At 36.3% G+C, this 23,864-nt stretch overlaps 1 protein-coding gene across 10 annotated transcripts in view; it reads left to right on the top strand.

The window, feature by feature from the left end:
• The window catches only part of DIAPH2 (diaphanous related formin 2), a 1,048,054-nt gene that overhangs the window by 437,045 nt on the left and 587,145 nt on the right, over positions 1-23,864 (top strand). For all 10 annotated transcript variants that reach the window (XM_025277003.3, XM_025277005.3, XM_025277006.3 and 7 more), the window contains 2 exons: positions 11,886-11,987; positions 14,006-14,100. In XM_025277003.3, the coding sequence (XP_025132788.1) occupies positions 11,886-11,987; positions 14,006-14,100 (197 nt within the window). The remainder of the gene's footprint in view (positions 1-11,885; positions 11,988-14,005; positions 14,101-23,864) is intronic.

Genomic DNA, 23,864 nt, shown 5'->3' with positions numbered 1-23,864 from the left:
CACTCCAGTGTTCTTGCCTGGAGAATCCCAGGGATGGGGGAGGCTGGTGGGGTGCCGTCTATGGGGTCGCACAGAGTCAGACACGACTGAAGCAACTTAGCAGCAGCAGCAGCAGCCTTATCCAGGACGGCCACTTACACAATTTGCAGAATTTGCCTCAACAGTTTTTCCAAGGTTCTCTTGGGTTCTTCCTGGAGTCTAGGATGGTGGAGGTGGCCATGCATTGTTAGCTTATTTTGTTTGGTTTGGGCTTCCACATCAGGCCTATGCCTTTTTTGAGTATATTGCTCCAGTCTGCATACATATTTTTTAAAAATCTGGTGATTTCTCTGAGTCCCTGGGTCCCTGCCGTAATCTCTAAGCTTCTCACTTTAGTTCTTCATAAGTTACACAGAAATCAGTTCTTTTAGATACTTAGTTCTTTCTCTAGAAGTAACTACTGTAATAAATGTCTTGTAAATTTTCCTAAGAAACATTTATGCATATACTAGCAAATACATGTCAATATTCTTTCTTGCTTTCCCAACAAATGCTAGCATTTACTGACAGCCTTGCATACCCCGTTTTCATCATTTATTGGTATTTATGAAAATTATTCCATATTGTTCCATAAAGAGTTTCCTTGGTCATGAATATAGCAGCAGAGTAGTCCATTGGGTGGGACATAGCACAGTTTAATCAGGCAGTCTTCTCTTGAAAAGCTTTCAGATCATTTCAAACCTTTTGCTATTATAAACAATGCCCAATTTACTGGAGTTTATTGAATCTGTCTCCAGTTGGTGAACATTTATAATCTTTTGCTAGTAACAATGCTGGAATACACAATCTTATACATAAATCATTGTGCATAAATAAGAATATATATGGATTATTCACATATATATATATACACGAATAAAGATGTGGATAAATTCCAAAATAACTGGAGGACCTATTCTTTTTCAGCACAGATCTAGGTGCTAGCATGTAACAGGGAACAGTCACAAATATCGTTTTTAAAATGGAGCTGACATCAAAGTGGAAGGCATAGACAATAACATGTATTATGTCAGATGGTGATAACTGCTATGGAGAAAAATGAAGCAGGCAAAGGGGAAAAGGAGTGTCAGTAGGGAGGAGTTGTGATTTGAAGCACATCATCAGGAAAGATATCTATGAGCAAGTGACGTTAACCAAAGATCTGGAAGAAGTGAGGGAAGATCTAGTGGTGATATAAACTTGAATGCAAAGGCTCTCCTGTGGGAGTTGATCTGGTATATTTGAAGAACAGCAAGGAAGCTAATATAGCTGGAAGGGAGGAATGAAAGGAAAGTAATGAGGTCAGAGTAGCTAAGCAGAGGACATGGAATATAAAATAAGGCATTTTAATTTGCGGTTACCAAAGGAGAAATATTGTGAGGGGGGATAAATTAGCAGTTTGGGATTAACACATACCCAGAACCTACTATATAATACAGGAACTATACTCAGTATTCTGTAATAACCTATATGGGAAAAGTGGAGAAGGCAATGGCAGCCCACTCCAGTACTCTTGCCTGGAAAATCCCATGGATGGAGGAGCCTGGTAGGCTGCAGTCCATGGGGTCGCGAAGAGTCTGACACGACTGAGCGACTTTGCTTTCACTTTTCACTTTCCTGCATTGGAGAAGGAAATGGCAACCCACCTGAAAAAGAATGGATATGTGTATTTGTTTCACTGAATCACTTTGCTGTACACCTGATGCTAACACAGTATTGTAAATGACCTATATTCCAATACAAAATAAAAAATTAAATTTAATAAGAAAGCAAGGCATTCTAGACTACTGCAAAGACTTTGATTTTTACTCAGAATGATACAGAAAATCATTGAGGGGTATTGAATATTGGAATAAAATGAATTGACAGGATACAATGAAAGAATCGATGCTTTCAAACTGTGGTGGTAGAGCAGACACTTGAGAGTCCCTTGGACTGCAAGGACATCAAACCAGCCAATCCTAAAGGAAATCAGTCCTGAAATTTCATTGGAAGGACTGATGCTGAAGCTGAAGCTCCAATACTTTGACCACCTGATGCAAAGAGCCGACTCATTGTAAAAGACCCTGATTCTGGGAAAGATTGAAGGCAGGAGGAGAACAGGACAACAGAGGATGAGATGGTTGGATGGTATCACCGATTGGATGGACATAAGTTTGAGCAAGCGTTGGGAGTTGTTGATGGACAGGGACGCCTGGCTTGTTGCAGTCCATGGGGTCACAAAGAGTCAGACATGACTTAGTGACGGAACAACAATAAATAAAGAAGGGCTAGAAGTAATGATAGCTTGAAACCCTTCAGTATAAGTGGAGATATGAGAAGTGTTCAAATGCTGGGTTTGCCAAAGACTGAAATGTGGCCTGTGAAGGAAGAAAGTCAATGATGACTGTGACATTTTTTTTGAACAATTAGAATTGAGTTGCCATTTTTTGAGAAAAAGACTAAAGCAGGTTTGGGAGTCAGGCAAGAGATGTGCTAAATTGGAGACAATTATTGGGCAATTATGTAGAAATATCTAGGAGATTAGAAGTTTCTTTTTTAGGAGAAAGAACTTTCTTTTAAACTATTATAAGATACTTTCCCAGTTTCTGTCATTTGAATAAGTCCCTGGTGGGATCTAGAACGCTGACCTTCTTCTAGACATGCTTGATATACTTGAAACCCAGACTGAAAAATCCTACATTGTCAAGTTGAGGTCCTGATTCCACATCTCTTGGGGTGTTATTTTGTTTCCTCTTGTTCAAAAAAGTTAATTGCCTTCTGCATTAAACTGAATTGTATGCAGTACTTGTACCAGTCTGAAATGGACCACACTGAGAAAGAAAAGACTGGATATGATGAATGCCCAAACTGTATTCTCAATAAAAAATGTCCTATTAGCCTAGCAGTACTGGGCTTAAGCCTCATAATTCCTACAGTGATGTTTTCCCAGCGGTCCTCCTTGACACCCTTAGCTTTTAGGGTTTCTTGCTGGACTGATTGATTTGTGACATGAATTAGGAAATTTGATAGAACAGGAGGTCCTCTGGGTGTTTGCAGTGGCCTGTAAGTACTTGATCAGTCCCTACTTTCAAAGCCTGATCCAATTTGCGGGTAAAGGGATTAACTAGAGCTTGAGTAAGGTATTCACAGAGGTTAAAGTTTAGCCAGAAGGGCTCCCACCACCACCTTTGTCAAGGAGTGGGATGAAGTAAGAACTATACTTCAATTTTGGCATTTAAATGATTATTTCAAATGAGGGAAACCCTCCCTAAAACCTCCAAGCCCACTTTATTTGTCCTTCCTAAAATATCCATTATCTGATTAGGTATTGAGATCCAATTGAAGATATACAATGTTAGCTATGCACGTTGTTAAGCATAGTATTCTGGTGACATTTAGCAGTGTTCAGTAATTGGCTTAATGAACAGGTGTACAAGTATATTAGTTATGGAGATGTTAATTTGCAGTAACATGTGCTGCCTGATTTGGGAGGGTTCTTGTCTGTACTACAACCAGTAAGATTTGTTCCTTAATTAGGAAATCATTATGTGTATGTGTGTGTGTGTGTGAGATTCCCACCATTAGTCTTGTTTAATGTGCTCTAAACTTTGGGAACACTTGGTAATGCCATTCCTATGGCTTCAGGTACTATGCGGGTGTCAGGATGAAATCTACCTTTCTGTGGGATGCCTTAGTTAGTGCACAGCTGTAGGCAAGGCAGAGAGGGGAAGCTTCACAGCTGTAATATGCAGCTTATAAAAGGAGCTGGAGATGCAATCTCCCACTGCATATTGCATCAGCCATTCCTTCCAAGGTTTGGTAAACAAATGTGTTATCCCTCACCAAATGGATTCACAAACAGTTGAAAACAAAATTGTGCTTGCTTTCCACACTGACTAATCTTGACCTATATATTTTTTTCCTTTGTTATCTTCCCTGTTGTTTCTGATTCCTGTTTACACTTGGTCCTGGGGATTGCCAAGGCTAACTATCAGTCTGTAAACTATAAAAAGGGACAGGTATATTTAAGCCGCACTCTAGTCATATTTTTATTTTTATATAAAAAAATGGAACTTTGCACAGGCTGATATAGCAGACACCCATACAGCAGCCTCCCAGAATGAACAAATGCTTACATTTTGTCATATTTGCTATAGATCTTTGCTTTGAAAGAAATAAAACACTAGAGGTAAAGTTGAGTCTTTCAGGGTTCTACTTTCTCCAGTATCACTTTCCTCTTCCAAGATAAACACCATCATTAATCTTTTGAATATCCATTCCATATTTTTATAATTTTTCGGTGTATATAAATATATGTATCTATATACTCACTTATAAGTAATACGGAAAATTAGCCTGTGTCTTATTTTCAATTTAGAGGAATGCTAATATACAGCATACAACATTTACAACCACTTTTATTTTTCCATTCAGCATTGTATTTGGGATCTATTCCTGTTGAAATATGTATCTGTAACACTGTCACTGTAAATGCTGCATTGTATTCTATTCTATTAATATGCTATAATTTATTTACCCATTCTATAACCCCTGGCATGTGGGTTGTTTCCAATTTTATACTGTTATAAACGTATGATACAGCAATCCCTCTCCTGGGAATGTATCTGGAGAAAACCATAATTCGAAAACCATGCACCCCAGTGTTCACTGAGGTACTATTTACAATAGGCAGGACATGGAAGCAATCTAGGTGTCCATCAACAGATGAATGGATAAAGATGTGGTACATATATACAATGAAATTAGCCATAAAAAAGAATGCAATAATGCCATTTGCAGCAACATGGATGGATCTACCGATTGTCATTCTGAGTAAGTCAAACAGAAAGACAAATATCATATGACATTACATATCTGGAATCTAAAAGGGTACAAATGGACTTATCTGCAAAACAGAAACAGTTATATATATAGAAAACAAACTTATGGTTCCTGGGAGTAAGGGGGATTAGGATAAATTGGAATACTTGGATTGACATATACATACTACTATGTATAAGATAGACAACTAATAAGGACCTACTGTGCTTAGCACAGAGAACTGTACTCAATATTCTGTAATGGCCAATATGGGAAAAGAATCTGAAAAGGAGTGGATATATGTATATGTATAACTGATTCACTTTGCTGTACACCTAAAACTAAGACAGCATTGTTAAACCTCAATAGAAATTTTTTTAAGTACATTAAACATACTTGTCTTCTTGATCATTTGACCTATAAATGGAAGAATTGGGTTATAATAATGAGCTGAGCACATGTTAACTATATTTTGCATGAATAAATGCTAATTTTAAGATTGTTGTCCTAATTTTTATTGCCACTGTTGGCTCAATCAAATCCTTATTTCTCCATCTCCTCATCCATACTGGGTATTGTGAGACTTTTTTGTTATTTTCAATTTGATAAGTGTGAAATGGTGTTTCATTGATTGTTTTCATTTACATTTCCCTGATTTACTGGTGAAGTTGAGTAACTGTTTAGTACTAGCTATTGTGTACTTGGGCAAATGACTCAATATTTGTGTTGCTTAGTTTCCTCCTATGTAAAATGACAATGGTAATACATATCATATAAGGTGATATAAAATTAGTTCCAGACACAGAACGAATATTTAATAAAAGTTGATTTTGGTGGGGGTTGTAATTGTGGTTTTAGTTAATACTGCTAATACTACTACTGTTATTATTATTGCTGTAACTATTGCCATTATTAAACTTTTCACTTTTGTGTGTATGCATATCCATATGTTTTGTATGTATATGTACATAGGTAATCCTTTGCCCATTTTTCAATTGTGTTTTATAGTATTTCCAGGAATATGAGGGTAAAGATGATGTAAAGAGAGTGGAAGATAATAATTAAAAAAAGAAATCATTGTAGCTATCACACAGAAATCACTGTAGACTTTGCCTGCCTGCCTTTGTCATACTTGCACTCATTTAAACATCAAAGTATTAAGTGAAGTTAAAATAACAGCTTTTTCAAGGAATACATGAAAAAGTATTTCCATGTAGTTAGAATCACTTTTGGAATTCTATACATATGGATTAAAATATGTAGGTATGTAGGCAAATAACAATTGTTTTTGTTTGTATGATATATCTAAAGTGACAGTTGGGCATTACTTGTTGAATAGAGGTACATATAATATATGAGTGAAAGTGAAAGTGTTCGTCACTCTGTCATGTTCTACTGTTTGCGACCCCATGAGCTATAGCCCGTCAGGGTCCTCTGTCAATGAAATTCTCCAGGCAAGAATACTGGAGTGGGTAACCATTCCCTTCTCCAGGGGATCTTCCTGACCCGGGGATCCAACCTGGGTTTCCCACATTGCAGACAGATTCTTTAGTGTCTGAGCCACCAGTGAAGGCCTACATATATGTATGCATGAAGCTCTATAAGGGCTTTCCAGGTGGTTCAGTGGTAAAGAACACACCTGCCAATGCAGTTGATGCAGGAGACATGGATTCGATCCGTGGACCAGGAAGATTCCCTGAAGAAGGGAATGGCAACCCACGCCAATATTCTTGCCTGGAGAATCCCATGGATAGAGCAGCCTGGCAGGCTACAGTCTAGGGGGTTGAAAAAGAATCAGACATGACTGAACATGCACTCCGGTAGCTATCTAAATTTTCATTGTGGCTTGAAACACTACGATTATTAGCTTTATTTACCGTGGCTTTGTGTATAGGGTACTTAATAGGAAGTAATTTCCATATATTTCTTATAATAAAATGTAACACATCAGTTGATGTTGATTCTAAGATAACAATGTTCTCTAATGTGGAACTATATGACTTCTGATAACAAAAAAGGAGATTTTCTAAGTCATATGCTTGTATTCAGTGAAGCTATATTTTTATGGATAAATAAATCACAATTGTTAGATATCTTTTGGACATACTTCCATGATTAGTAGTTTTCCTAAGTCCACATACTTAAGACATATGAGTAGATTTTTTGTCTTGTGTACCATTGTATGCTCATGCTAGACTTAACACATTGTAGGTGTTCAACAAATATGTCCTGGATGAATGAGTGAATGAATGAATAGTATTGATGCCAACTTTAGAAATCAATCTTTCTCACAGGAATTTTGAGGTAAATTAATTATAAAACTTTTATTATGATTTATGATTAGTTATCACCATGTAAATTATTGTGATACCCATTTATATTAATATTGGCTACAAATTACAAACATCTTGTCACATGTTTTGTATATCCACTGTGATAGCAGAAATTAAATGGGATTCCCGAACATTGCCTAAATTAGATTGGGGAAAGAATATAACCATGTTTACTTTACTTATGCTCATGAGCATCCCTCCGTTGTAAAGGAATAAATTTATAGTACAATTGCATGTAAAAATCCATGTATTATAGGAAATAAAAGAATACTCACTGGGCATTTTATCTTAGATAATTAGTATCTTGATGTTAACATGTCTTTAATAATAATACATGTCTTTATTATTACATCATTATATTCTTACAGACAGTATTTTATAGTGTTTCATTATTATTTGGTCGATTAGCAGTGTCAATTTAAGCACTCTAATTTAATCCTGTGGCTTCAAACCCAGTGGCTATATGGGTTTTTATTTGCACAAGGAGATATCACATAAAAATGGAGGCCTCGTGAACCTGAAGACCATAGGGCCATTGTTGATAAAATCAGTATTTGAAATTTTTGTATTGAGAATTGAAAACTATCTCTTTAGTCTCATTCAAGTAATTTGAAATAATTATAGAATCACTATAATTTAAGTTTATAAATTAATTATGTTGTTGTTATAAGCACATTTCACATGAGAGCAACCCTCTGAAATTTTTAAGTGCACAGTACAGCATTGTTACGGAGAAGGCAATGGCACCCCCCTCCAGTACTCTTGCCTGGAAAATCCCATGGACAGAGGAGCCTGGTGGGCTGCAGTCCATGTGGTCGCTAAGAGTCGGACACGACTGAGTGACTTCACTTTCACTTTTCACTTTCATGCACTGGAGAAGGAAATGGCAGCCCACTCCAGTGTTCTTGCCTGGAGAATGCCAGGGACGGGGGAGCCTGGTGGGCTGCCGTCTATGGGGTCGCACAGAGTCGGACACGACTGAAGTGACTTAGCAGCAGCAGCAGCAGCAACAGCATTGTTAATTGTAGGCTCAGTTTTATGCCACAGATCTCTAGAACTCATTGAACTAGTATGACCCATTGAACAGTAACTCTCCATTTCTCCCTTCCTCCAGCTCCTAGCAACCACCATTCTACATTGTTTCTATGAGTGTTATATTTTAGATTCCTTACATAAGTGTAATCATTGCAGTGTTTGTGCTTTTGTGAATCGCTTATTTCACTTTGCATAGTGACTTTCAGGTTCTTCCATGTTGTTGCAAATGGTGGGATTTCCTTAGTTTTTAAAGTTGAATAATATCCCATTCTATGTATATATTACACTTTCTTTATTCATTCATCATTTGATGGACATTTAGATTCTTTCCACATCTTGGGTATTGTAAATAATGCTGCAGTCCGCATGGGAGTTTAGATAACTCTTCAAGATTTGAATTTCAGTTCTTTTGGATATATACCCAGAAGTGGGATTGCTGGACTGTATGGTAGTTCTGTTTTAATTATTTGAGGAATATTTGTATTGTTTTCCATAGTGGCTGCACCATTTTACATTCCTACTAACAGTGTACAAGGCTTCCAATTTCTCAACATCCTCACCAACACTTTTTTTTTTTTTTTTTTTTTTAACAGTAGTCATCTTAACAAGCGTGAGGTGATATCTCGTTGTGCATTTCCCTTCATGATTAGCAATGCTGAGCATCTTTTTATGTTGTTCATTCCAGATGTCCTCTTTGGAAAAATATCTATTTGAGTTTTAATTGAGTCATAGAATTACCCATTTTTAAATTAAGTCATGGAATATTTAAGTTTTACAAGTATTAGAAACATATTTGAAATAAAAGAATCTTAAGACAAGTGGCATTTTCTGGCCTTTATGAAAGAGAGACATTTGAATGTTTGAAAGCTTTGATACTATATAGATAAATTTCATATATCATTACCTCTCTTGAAATTCTCTATTATCTAAGCCTGTGGTTGTGATTGCTAAGGCAATAATTATTGTTGTTTTGTCACTAAGTCATATCCGACTCTTTTTGCAACCCCGTGAATTGTAGCCTGCCAGGCTCCTCTGTCCATGAGATTTCCCAGGCAAGAATACTGAAGTGGGTTTCCATTTCCTCCTCCAGGAGATCTTTGTGACCCAGTGATCAAACCCATATCTCCTGCATTTCAGGCGGATTCTTTATTGCTGAGCCCCCAGGGAAACCCCCAAAGGTGATAAGAGCCACTGGTTAATATCTAGTGATCATGGTGAAAACATGATTGCTCCTAAAAGCCTGTCTAGTGAAGTTATTTTAAACTAGGTTTGCTCTAATGATCCTTAGTTCAGCAGTACCCACTCATGGAATTGTATTCATTTCTTGTGTACATGTGTGAGTGCTCAGTTGTGTCTGACTCTTGGCAAACCCATGGACTGTAGCCTTCCAGGCTCCTCTGTCCATGGGATTTTCCAGGTATAAATACTGGAGTGGGTTGCCATTTCCTACTCCTGGGGATCTTCCTGACCCAGGGTTTGAACCCAGGTTTCCTGTTTCTCCTGCATAGGCAGGTGGATTCTTTACTTCTGGCACCTCCTGGGAAGCCCATTTCTTGAACCCAAGATAAACTAAAGTATAATACAAGGAAAATATGTAAGGATTCAGAAAATAAAACTGTGAACTCTAGGCATTTAAGAGATCTAATCTTCATTTTAAGTAGCTTGTTTATTTGAAAAGGGGAGAGATTGAAATATACTTTAATTAAAAAAAAAGCAAAAATATGATATTGCACAAAATGACCATTATGTATGTTTGGGTAATTCAGGAGTCTCTTAGTTTGCAGGATAATCATAATGTGTCTTTCATACTGTATAGCATTTTCACTGTATATGTGCTTACTTAATTAGTCTCCCATACTGGGATTGAAGGCATATTGAATGATTAGCATATTTTTCTTGACTATTTGTTTGACTAGCACACATTTCTAAAAGATTCTACAAGTAATTTCAGTAGAATTCAGCTAACTTTTTTCTTATGACAAAAGGACTCACTCTTGAACTGTCATTTCTTTATATAGAGTAGTCTCCAGCTGAAAGTGTCTTGAAAGTTAGGATAAATTAATATGCTGATTATTTTATAGGAAATACACTGGGCTCCTAGATCCTTTGAGGAACACTTGTGATGATTTTTTTAAAGAAATATATTGAAAGTCATTTTTCTTCTAGCAGTACCAATAATTCTCTTTTCTTGAGTAAACATGGCAAACTACTTCTCACTCCCATAAGATCATGTTTGTCAGGTGTAATTATCTAGCCTGCTTGAACTCTGCATTATGTTAAATTGATCATACCTGTAAAGTATGGCACTATTAGGATTTTATTGATTATTTTTTTTGATTTCTATAGTAAGTTCATTTAATTTTTCTATAGTTTATAGCAATAAAACAAAGGGAGTCTTAATGGACCACAACATTTTGATGCCTTGTAGAAATTTTTCCAGATGCACACATCTGTGAACACAAAGCTTAGCCAAAAAAAAAAAAAAAAAAGTACTGTGTTTGTGGGTTACTTTTCCTCTAAAGAAAATAAGAAAATCAGTAACTCATTTGTGATCTCCTTAACAAAGATCAGATAAATAAATATAACAAAAATAATAATTGCCTGAAAATAAAGTTATACTTTGTAAAATAATAATGAACCAGCATGATGATGGTCATGTGACTTTGTGGTAAAATTTGGCAGCAAGAGTTTGGGTACAAGAGCATATCATTCTAGTTGACTGAAAAATGTTGCCTTTACTTTTCTCATATTTTTTCATGGTCCCATTACCTACAACCCTGTTTTTATATTAGCAGAGGTAAACTGCCAGCACAGGAATATAATGGTAGCTGTAGAATTTCTGTATAGGAGGCCTTAAGGGATTTGAGATAAAGCCTCCTTTTCATTGCAGACAGCATAATGTTTTTCACTCTGGTTTGAGAGCTGGCTTCTTTGAGGGGAGGGCTGATGGGGGTGATGGGGGAGACTTTTTTGGGGGAGGTCTAAGGTGCTGTCACCCTTCACAGTTTCAAGACATTTTAACTGTTTGGAACTCAAGGGTTACCTTCTGAATGTAGGGTAAATAAATCTTTTGTTCAAAGAAAGCAAATATTACTAAAATATGGTGAAGGAGACAAAGGAAACTTACTCAAAACACCCTGTCTTTGAGGTTCCTTCATTATGAGTGTGCAAATAGGTACTAACTGTTGTCTAACTTACAAATGATTACTATCTGTTTTGCAAAGCAGTCTCAGCAGGGGTTTTCATATGGCGACCTGTTTAGCCTTAAAGTTACCTTATATAACTTTAAAGCAATTTCAGACCTGCCTTAATTTTAGCATATTTTAGGATAAATACATGTTTGCCTTTTTCCTCAATTAGTCCAAATTAGGGAGATTTTACTATGTGTTTAATTCCTGTGCTGCTGTAGGAACCTGGTAAGCAATAATTAATGCTCCACATTAGTTAAGAAGCAGCAATTGATTTTTGGTTCTATTTGGCTTATCTTTTCTACTTAAGTGCTAATATTTAATTTGTAGGGAAAATTCTAAACAGGTCTATATTTTTATGTTCATCCTCTTCCTTGAACTAATGAAATAAACCTATTTATTGATTTGGGCATGAGCTTTATTAATGTAGTTAATATGCCTTACTCATGTTAGTCCATGTATTTGGATTAGCAGTATTATTATTTATCTATCAACATTTTTCTTTCAGTTCAAAAGAATGCAGAAGCTTTAGAAGAAAAGAAGACCATACCTACAAAGAAGAAAGTGAAAGAGTTGAGAATTTTGGATCCCAAAACAGCACAGAATCTTTGTATGTGATATTTTCTACATAGGGAGTGGTGGTGATGGTAGTGATAAGGGATTGTTGGACGTTTTTAAAGCAAAGTTGTAACTTCTTTGAGCAGGTATATTTAACATCTATTGGAAACAAAATTTGGTGTAAACATGATTTAGGTTGCCTTTTTATCATTCAGCCAGAATGGACTCCCTCTATAATTTAGCCTTGGCCAGGCCAGGTGGAACTTGTATGAATAAAAGGTTTTGGAATTCTGCATTGTTAAGAGGCCAAAGTGAGAATGAAAGCAGAGTTGAAAAGTGGTGTTTTTATTTCCCTTCTGCCTAGACCTGAGAGTGATGGTTTTAGAGTATTCACTGGTCACATTGGTTGAATCCTTTTATTGCTATTGCTTTGTGTTTGAAGGAATTGTGATGTGAGTGAGTTAAGTTGTTAACCACTGCCATATACAATTGGTTAGTGGACCTTAAAGCCTTTAACAAACCAGGTAGCCATTAAGTAAACTTTTGCTAAAGTAGCTGGACATTTAACCCATCTTCATTTACTCAGGCCTGAAGTTTTGTTTTGTTTTTTCTTTTTTAATATATAGTCTTCCCTCTATATTAAATTCAGCATTTTTTTTTTGGCACCACATTATGCTGTGTTTATATTCTAAGGATACTAAAACACTATGCTTGAGAAATTTCAGCACATCAAGCATTTCTAATTATGCAAAGAAATACCATGGGAGTTTATTTTGTGAAAGAATGTGCTATAGAGAATCAGATTAAAATAACTCATCATTCTTATTCTTCTGTCAGTAGGAATGTTGCTTTCAGAAAAGCAGTCTCCTAATAATTGTTCTGCATATGTACATTGCTTATCTGACAGTCTATTTTCCTTTATAAAGTGGATGTTCAGCACTTTTTTTTAAAGAAACACAAAATGATTTTAATTGCTAGTTGATATCTCATAACATTATTTATTTGGATTCTGGTGATCTCATTTGGTGTTTATGTCTATATAATTGTTTGCCTGGACAGAAAGGATGCTTTTTCATTAGGTACAGTTAAGCCATATAGACTTCTCCATGAAAAAAAAAAATTCTTGGAGCATATTCGTGTTCTGGGGATAAGAACACATGTATGTTCTTTAAAAAGTATGTTCATTGGAGGTGAAACTGAAATGTATTATTGAGCAATGTTTTCTGAGTCAGTGTGAACTTTCCTAGGTATAATTTGTTGAATTATTTCCATATGACATAATATATATCCAATTAATAACAAGTTGACAAGGGAAATCGTGATTCAACATAAAAAGCAACTAATAGCATACTGCATAAATGTCATCAAAGATTTAGAGAACATTTGATGATTCAGACACTTTAATTTTTTCTTATGTGGGAGAACTTCAAAGTAGACTGATAGCTTTTTTTTAGTGTCAGGTTACTTTACTGTCTTCCTTGAGAGGTGCTGTATTGAATGCCTCTGACAATCTCCACAGTAAATTCAATGATGAATTAAAAAGCTAACTTGAGATACAGTTTCTAACTTTTCATGGGTTATTTTGTATTCGCTTCATCTAAAATGCCTAAGCATGTAGTTATCTGTGCTGTTAGTAGATTTATCTTCCATATAAATACACATGTGGCTTCCCTGGTGGCTCAGATGGTAAAGAATCCTCCTGCAATGCAGGAGACCTAGGTTCAATCCTTGGGTCATGAAGGTCCACTGAAGAAGGGAATGCAGTCCACTCCAGTGTTCTTGCCTGGAGAATCCCATGGACAGAGGAGCCTAGTGGGCTACACTCCATGGGGTCACAAAGAGTCGGACATGACTTAGCAGCTAAATGCACACACACACATATAAATACGCATGTGCTCTAAACCTTAGAGCCTTAACTAATGGAAACTACTTTTGTTTGTTCATAATTATATAGATTAATATTAGTGAGAGATTTCATATTTTAAGTCTATGAAACGGAAATCAGGTATTTATTTGTGCTTTAAAGTTGTGGTGCTGCTCTTTTTTTAATATAATCAACTTTTATTTTAGCTATCTTCCTAGGATCGTATCGTATGCCATATGAAGAAATAAAAAACGTCATTCTGGAGGTTAATGAAAGCATGTTGAGTGAGCCCTTAATTCAGGTAATTGCATATTTTGCTTTTAAATCTCATTTTCATGGGAATTGCTAGCTTGCTGTCTTCTCATTGGAGTTATGTGAAAATGTTCTTCTATGTTTGGATAATAGAGTTAGGAGTATCTGTGTAAAATAGTAAGAGGACTCAACGTAGACAGTCAGGTTCTAGGTATGTGTCTGCCATTTATTAGATATGTGTCCTTTTAAGTTTTAAGTCTGTGCACATGTAGACACATCATTCCTGTACGCAAAATTGCATATATTTTATCATCCCAGTGACTCTGTTAAATAGATATTGTCAGTACCATTGCATGAAAATAAAAGTGTACAGGTCAAGAGGTTAAATAGCTTTCTCAGGATCAGTGGTTAAATGGTAAAGTTACCCCTTGTTAGGCACTTAATATGAGCTGGGAACTGTGCCAAGCAATTTATGTATTTTATCTCCTTGAATCCTACAACAGTCCTATGAGATAAGTACTGTTATCCTCATTTTACAGATCAAGAACCTGAGGCTTAGAGAAGTTGCCCACTTGTCACTTAACTGCTAAGTGATAAAGTAGTAGAGCTGAGGCTCAGAACAAATCCTATCATGACTCTAAAGCCATTGCTCTTTTTATTCTATTACTTTGCCTCCTTTGGGCAAACTGTGTCAGTTTGCTAAAGCCCTATCTCCTCATCTGAGATTACTAGGTTACTATGAGAATTATACCGAAGAGTCTGCTTGTTAGAATAAAGCACTCTATTAGATCTAATTCTTAGAATTCTTGGCAGCTTTTGTTTGACCCTGTCTAGAAGGCGGAACTGCAAGATTTTTTACTGATGGGCATAGTCATTGTAGACTTTTTGTTATTGTTGTTTGTATTTGAATCATGTGCTTTGCTTTGATTTTAAGCTGATCAACTAGTTTCTGCTGTAATAATTCTGTCCTGTCTCCCTTAGACGGTCTCCAAATCTGAGCGCCCCAGTGTCTATTGTTTGAGCTGCTGTATCCATGTAGATGTTTCTCCATTGTGTAGTGTGGGCTTGCATTCCAGTTCACCTCATGTATGTTTTAAACATAGATATAGTTTATTCCCTATGCTATAGGGCCTATAGGACTAAGGTTTAATGAGTTTATGTAGGCTCTTGATTATCAAGACACACATTTATTAACCTCAACAAAAGTTACACTGTGCTAAGAAATCCCCTTTTTTAAAAATGTGTTTTCTTTGTCTGACTAGTAAGTCCACAGTTCTCTGACTTGAAACGGAGAGCAGATCACATTTGTCCTGCCTGACTTAGTGACATGATTCTTTGCCCAATAATCAGAATGAGCAAGTTAAGAAGCCTAAATGCGACTTAGTTCTCCCTCTTTTTTTCCAATTGGACAGTTTCATTTCAAAGTACAAGGCAAACAAATGTCTGACTCCTATTCAATAGTTGAAGCTTTCTAGTTTTTTCTGTATAGTCAAATTGTAGTAAAAGACTATCATATTTTGAAGGATTAATCAATGCAGACATTTATTTTGCCAATTAAAACTGTAGGTTTTCTTTCACATGCCTTAGTAAATAAAAAAAAATGTAAATATGCAGAATGCTACTGTGGTATTTATAATACAAATAAATACCATAATATTTATTTATTTTAAAAAAACAAATACCATAGTGTTTATTTACCAGTAATATTAAAAACATTTATTATTTTTTAAGTCAGTTTTTAACTCTTTAAAGAATGTAAGAAACAGAAGGATTTTCACTTATGAGTGGTCCTCTGCTGCTGCAGCTGCCGCTAAGTCGCTTCAGTCGTGTCCGACACCGTGCGACCCCATAGACGGCAGCCCACCAGGCTCCCCCGTCCCTGGGATTCTCCAGGCAAGGACACTGGAGTGGGTTGCCATTGCCTTCTCTGATGAATGGCCCTCTAATATGCAATAAACTTTAACAATTTTTGTATAGAAATGTAATACCTGGGATTTTTTGTGTGTGTGTGTTTCACTTGATTTTGTAGCATTAACAATACATATTTGTTTTTCTCTTTAAATTGCCTGGTCCCCTTGGGGGGAATGAATTGCTTTGTTTGGAGATGGCAGTAAATTATATCTGCATTCTTGAATTCAACTCCTTTAATCTTAACCACTAGGCAATCAAAGCTTCCCAGGTGGTGTAGTGGTAAAGACTCTGCCTGCAAATGCAGGAAACCCTGGTTTGATCCCTGGGGTCAGGAAAATCCCCTGGAGGAGGGCATGGCAATCCACTCCATCATTTTTGCCTGGAGAATCCCCATGGACAGAGGTGCCTGCTGGGCTTACAGTCCGTGGGTTTGCAAAAAGTCAGACACCACCGAACCACAAAGGTCTTCACTGCAACAAGTTCAGGCAGTCAAAAAGACTGCTTGTGAAATCTCATTATTATGCTAAATCTTAGAAGATAAGTCAAAGAGAATCACAAAATCTGTTTCTGGCCAGCTCCTTCTGTGTTATACCCAATGCCTCCATGCATTTCATGTTTGCTGGTGTTGGGTTAACCTGTTTTTTTCTTGTCTCTTCCTCTTTTCTAGATGTCCATTCCTTTTTTCTAAGCCTGAATCTTTCTCTTTTTCACATCTCACTTGCATCCTTTGCCCCACAAATTTTGAGTTTTCCCTCTGTTGAAAACTTGCCACTGAGGACTTTTTTTCCCAGCTGGCTTCCTTTCTTCCTCAATGCCAGATACTCTAAAATTTCCTTTCATCCCTTATCCTGCTCAATCAAAACTCATTTTCTTAGTTGTGCTTGTAGGAGAAAACAATTTAACATGTAATTTAATAGTATGCCTGATTGGAATTGTGGTGCTTGGTTACGAGGCACAAATGGTGAATAACTCATCTGAGTTATTAAAGTTAATATTGCATTTATCCACACAAATTCAATGTCTGAGTATCTTCTGATGAGGAGGAAGGTCCTGGGTGGAAAGAGTTACTTGATTTTCAAGTACCCAAAGAAGACTGTTTCCTGCTCAGGCAGGAGAAAAGACTAGAATCACCACTGCCTTTCTCCCTCCCATCCTAGAAAGGATTTGCTTCAGTGATGCAAAAGTAACATCAATTTGCCATTCAAAGGAGCTGTTTACCATTTGTGTCTAATTACCATGTAGCACATAGATAATGCATAGCATTAAATATGTATCATCAGATTAACTTTGTTGTAAATTCTATCTGATTACAGTGCTAAACTCCATCCATGCATAATCATAGTTTGTTGCTTATGTGACATCATTGTCTTCTCATAACAACAAAAAGCAATTTTTTAAGGACACATTGCTTTCCAGAGACTTGAATTAACAACAGTATTATCTCTCCTGCTGCTGCTGCTGCTAAGTCACTTCAGTAGTATGGGTCAATAAGCTCTTTCCTGCCAGAAAGCTAATAGATTTTAGTTATTTGACAAGATGAATGCCTTACTGATAAAATAAAAATAAAACACTTTAATCAACAAGATCATGCCCCAAATTTAAGGTTATTAATAAAAGTACTAATGCCTCCTTTATTTCAAAATACTTTAATTTAAGCCAGAAGCCAAGTTCACTATATGGACATAATTGAAGATCCTAAAATGCTTATAAAAAACAAAGAAACAGTTAAAAGGTACACCATATCCTGAGATTGTTGAGGAGATTCTAGTATATGCAGTTATGAGTTAGATCCAAATAATGTGTACTCAGTTTAGGTGATTCTTGTTATTATTTCAGCTTTGAAAATATGCTTTAGTGTAATTTAATTTGATCTATTGAGAGAAAAATTTAAGACCAGTAACTGTTTTTAGGACATCAGTGGTAAAAATGAAGTAGTTTTAGGCACACTTACATATAGAACATTGACCAAAAAGAAAAGAAATTAGCACTTTTTAAAAAGCAATTCAAGTATTGAGGGAAAAATAAAATTGCATTCTATTTTAGAATATTAGTGCATGCAAATGATTCTTAAATGCTGTGAAAATTCATGTTGGTAGAGAGAAAAAATATGATTAACATAGAAGGAAGTATAAAATTGCTGCAGAACAATTTACAAAGATATGTATAAAGCAGGGGTTTCTAACCAGGGGTTCCAATGGAGGACCCATCAAGAGAATTCAGGGACTCCTGAACTTAGACATGAAAAACATTGCATCTTTATTTTCTTTACCTGCTAGCTAATATTTAGTATTCCATCTGATTAACAATATAGGCAACAAACCAAAGTGCCTAGAGTATTAACAGGACATCTAACTTTGTCACTAATAGAAATAAATTTATGGCAGATATCTTAAAATATTGTTCACAGTCATTACTACTTCAAAATTTTACTGTTTATTAAAGCTGCCACTAGGTCTTATTTTTTAGTGACTTAGTCAAGAAGGAGAACTATTATTATGTCACAATTTATATTTGTAATATGTTGATAACTATTTCAATATAACTGGCTTCTTTTCCATTCTTATGTATTTTATTTTATTCTGAGAAGGGATCTATAAACTGGTATTAAAGAGTTCATGGCAAAAACAAAGAAGAAACTAGTATAGAAAAAAAAGTGTCCTAATCAAGATGGCAGATACAAGTCTTTCCCAACTTCAGCCACCCTCACATTATTCATAGAAAAGGCACCAGACCCACGGGTGAGGCTAAAGTACCCTCCTAGGCCACAGAGACTAAGAAATACCACACTGGAAGAGTGAGGGGATCAGCTGCATTCTGACCACATTGCGTCTCCCCAGAGTAGAACAGTGCTGCACCCAGAGTGCCCCCCAAGCCTGTAGTTTCTCCAGTGGGAAAAGAGGACCCTAAGTGGACATCTAGCTCTCCCTGCATTGTGGGACACTTCCAAGAGTGCTCTATTGGGTCTAACTTCCTAGAGGTAACTAGGGAATCTATGGGACTTAACCAATGGAGATCAAAGAGAAAGAGAGATACTGGGGTGGGAATTACAGCAACCAGCACTCAGATCCTGGCAAACTGTATTTCTGCTTGTAGCAATGCCCATGCGGAGATCTCAGCCAATGGTTCTTTCCATCTTCAGAGCCAAACTGGTCACCCCATCTGGCTAGGGAGTCCATTGGACAGTTCTGCCTGATTTGGGTCCCCAGTCAATGAGCCATACCAGCTATGGAGCCTGTTATGCTGTTTGGTCTAGACAAGAAAGCAGATTTGCACCTCTGCATAACTGCTGAGCATAACCTCCAGTCTCACCAAGTAGCCTAGCATGAATACTGAGGCCACTGTGGAACCCATGCTACAACCATGCTTGTTCATGGACTGAAGCAAGCAGTCTTGCCCAACTGTTATGCATACTCTCTGGCTGCACATAACCACGGAGCCTGAACAGTAACTCTGATAGTCCCAGAGTCCAGTGTACAGCAACACTGAGCCATGAAGTCCAACCTGTGGCCAACGAATGGCAGAGTGCAAGGTGTGATCCTGCCTTATTGCTACCTGGCTGCAGAACACAGACTGTAGCCCCACCTAACTGCAGGATACAGTTGGAGGACCCTCTCCACCAGAGAGCCCAGCCCAGTCAAGAGCAGAGTATAGCCAATAGCTTACTATGTTATGAGGCCCAGCCCGTGGCCCTGTCCAACAATAGGGTGTAGCCTGAAGTCCCACTTGATGCAGAGCACAGCATGCAGCTCCAACGAACATAGTCCAGCCAGCAGTGCCATTCACTCAAGGAGCACAGCCTGAGACCCAACTGACCAGGAGCAGTTGCAAAGCCATCCATAGCCCTGCCCACTTGCAAAATCCTACCAGTGACCCCACCTGATTGCAGAGTACAGTAATAGCCCCATCCAATATGGGAGTCTATCGAGTGGCCTTGCTTAAATGTGGAGCTCAGCCAGCAGTTTTACCCAGCAATGGAACTCAACCAGTGATACCCTTTCTGACCTCAGACAATGGACCATAGCCTCACCCAAGTAGGGATCCCAATAGCAAATGCCACTTACCAAAAAAATGTTACCAGCTGACTCATATAGTACCCCAGGTTGAGCTGATGAGTGAAGGGGTTACCCTATGGTAGCAAACATATAAAGTTTGGAAGAGAAGATCACTTACTGAAATGTGCCGATACTAACGCAAGGACTCAAGAATTACAAATAATCCAGTAAAAATGTCACCACCAAAGGAAATTAATAAAACTCCAAGGACTGACCCTAGAGAAATGGAGATCTGTGAACTTTCTGAAAAATAAGAATAATCCTCTTAAATTCAGTGAACTATAGAAATACACAGAAAGACAACTAAACAAAATTGGGAAAAACAAAATGAGAAGTTCAACAAAGGAAAAGTGATCATTAAAAAAAAGAACAAACAAAAATCCTAGAGCTGAATAATACAATGACTGAACTGAAAAATGAAATAGAGAGATTCAACATCACACTTGATCAAGCAGAAGAAAGACAAGCGACCTGGAATGTACGCCTTTTGAAATTATGCAGTCTTAGAAGTAAAAATCAAAAAGAGTGAAGAAAGCCTACATGACTATCAAAATTTCTCAAAAGAAATATTATAAGCCAAGAAAATGTGAAATGATGTATTCAAATATTGAGACGGGAAAAAAAAAGTTTCAACCAAGACCACTCTAGCCACAAAAGCTGAGTATCTTTTCCTTTAGGAGAGAAAATATTGTTTGAGAAAATATTTTTCCTTTGAAAAGATAAATATTTTCTCAAATAAACAAGAGCTGAGGGACTTCATCACTAGAACTGCTGTACAAGAAATACTAAAGGGTGTTTTTCAAGCTAAAATGAAAAGATGCTAATTTAAATCATAAAAACATATGAATGTGTAAAACTCATGGTAATGGTAAATATATAGTCAAAGTCAAATTCTCTAACATTATAGGCTGTGGCTTAATTCACTTATGACTCCAATAATCTCTTATTTGTTACACATTATAAAAATTTAAATAGTAACATCAGTAATCTAAAATAATATAATCTGTTAGTGGAGAGAAGTAAAATTGTAAAGTTTAGTGTGCTATTGAAGTAAAATTGTTACCAGCTTAAAATAGGATGTTATAAATATATTTTGTTTAGCCCTCACTGTAACCACAAAGGAAAAACCTATAGTAGATACACAAAAGATTATGGTAAAGGAGTCAAAGTATACTGTCACAAAAATACTCAAATCACAAAGGATGAGAACAGTAGAAGACTCATGGAAAAATACATTCACAAAACAACAAATGGACAAAGCAAGTCTCTACCTATCAGCAATTAATTTAAAGGTAAATGTTTTAAGGTCTCCAATCAAAAGACATGCAGTAACTGAATGTGTAAAAACAAGATTGAAAGATATGCTGTCTAAAAGATAACACTATCTAAAAGTGCATGGAAAGACTGAGACTGAAGAGATGATAAAGGATATTTCAAGCAAATAGTAACCAAAAGAAACCAAGGCTCCTCTGTCCATGAAGTTTCCTAGACAAAAATACTGGAGTGGGTAGCCATTCCTTTTTCCAGGGCATCTTCGTGACCCAGGGATCGAACTTGGGTCTCCTGCATTGCAGGAGGATTCTTTACCATCTGAGCCACCAGGGAAACCCCTGCTATACTTATAACAAACAACATAGACATTAAGCCAAAAAATGGTCGAAACCCAGACAAAAGCAGTCATTATATAATGATAGAGTGGTCAGTTCATCAAAAAGGCAATAATTGTAAATATGCAGCCAACATTGGAACATGAAAATATATGAAATAAAGAATAATAGAACTGAAACAGGGGCTAAAAGAAATAAGCAACAATAAACTAATAGTTGGAAAATTTAATACACCATTTTGAACAATGGATATATGATTCATACAGAGAATGAATAGCAAAATAGTGGATTTGAACAATACTATGATTTAATATACCTTACAGACATATACAGAACATTTCATCCAATAGCAGCCGATTACATACTCTTCTCAAGTACACATGGAACATTCTCCAAGATAGATCATATGATAGGTAATAGATAGCAAATTTAAGAAGACTGAAATTATATCACATCTTTTCTGACCACAGTGTTATGGTACTAGTAGGCAATAGTAGAAGGAAAGCTGGAAAATACATTAATACATGGAAATTAAGCATAACACACCCAAATAACTAATAGATCGTAGAAGGAAAAGAAGAAGAAATACATTGAGACAAATCAAAATGGGAACACAACCTACTGGAACTTATTGCATGGGGTGGGGGAACAGTTCTAACAGGGAGAATTTATAGGGAGAAACACAGCAAGAAAAAAGAAAGATCTCAACCTTACTACTCCTCAAGGAATTAGAAAAATAAGCAAAAACGAATCTCAAAGTTAGTAGAAGGGAGGAAATAATAAATATTGGAGCAGAAATAAATGAGACTAAAAGACAATAAAAAAGATCAATGAAACTGAGAGCTGAATTTTTGAAAAAATATACTCATAATCATGAGACTACTATAAATAGATGCCAACTTATTGAAGAAATCAATAAATTCCTAGTGTCATATAACCTACCAAACATGATTCATGAAGAAACAGAAAATATGAGCACAAAACTAATGACTAAGGAGACTCAAACAGTATTCGAAAATGTCTCGAAGAAATGTCTGGGATAAGATTGTTTCACTGGTGAATTCTGCCAGACCTTTAAAAAAGAATTAACATTGATCCTTTTGAAACACTTCCAAAAATCTGAAGAGAAAGGAACATTCTCAAGCTCATTTTATGAGGCCAACATTACCCTGATACTAAAGCCAGGTAAAGATACTACAAAAAAAAAATTAGGCGAAGGACTTGAATAGGCATTTTCCAAAGAAAATATTCCAATGGCAAAGATGTACATGAAAAAGTGCTTGATTTCACTAATCATCAGGGAATTGCAAATCAAAACTACAATGAGATATCACCTTACACCTATTAGAATAACTGTTATCAAAAAGTCAGAAAATACTGGGAAGAATAAGGAAAGAAGGGCACCCTTGTACACTGTTGGTGGGAATGTAAATTGGTACAGTCTCTACTGAAAAAGGTATGCAGATTCCTTAAAAGATGAAAATTGAACGGAATATGATCCAGCTATCTCACATCTGTATGTATATTTGATGGAAATAAAATCACTATATCAAAGAGAAATCAATGTGCCCATGTTCATTGTAGCATTTTTTTTTTTTTTTTATAGCCAAGACATACAAACAAACTAGGTATCCACTGATAGATGTGTGAATAAAGAGTTGTGGCAAGAAATTCCCTGGCAGTCCAGTGGTTAGGAATTGGTCTTTTTACTGTTGTGGCCCAGGTTGGGGAAGTAAGATCTGACAAGCCACATGGTATGGCAAAAAAATTCTTAAAAATTAAATAAAAATTTAAAAATACAGTTCCATCCAGACCATTTTCCAGGAATAATTCATTTTAAAAATTGTGATATATATATGTATACATACACATACACAGATACACACACAGGAATATTATTCAGATTTTTCAAATGAAATTCTGCCATATATGACAACATAAATGGACTTTGAAGGCATTATTCCGTGTGAAATAAGTTAAAGACAAATACTGTGAAGTATCACTTATATGTGGAATTAAGACAAACCAAACTTAAAGGAACAGAATAGACTGTTGTTTGTCAAGGGTGAATGCAATGGAAGAATGGCTGATACTGTTCCAAGGGTACAAAATGAATAAGTACTCGAGATGGAATGTGTGCTATGGCAACTATAGTTAACAGTACTGTACTGTATATTTGAAGTTCCTAAGAGAGTGTGTGTTAAAAGTCCTCACCAGAATAAAGAGAAATTATGATTATGTGT

This window comes from Bubalus bubalis, chromosome X (genome assembly GCF_019923935.1).
Source record: "Bubalus bubalis isolate 160015118507 breed Murrah chromosome X, NDDB_SH_1, whole genome shotgun sequence".
Lineage (NCBI taxonomy): Eukaryota > Metazoa > Chordata > Mammalia > Artiodactyla > Bovidae > Bubalus > Bubalus bubalis.
The sequence above is the reverse complement of the archived record's forward strand: the minus strand, read 5'-3'. Positions and strand labels throughout refer to the sequence as shown.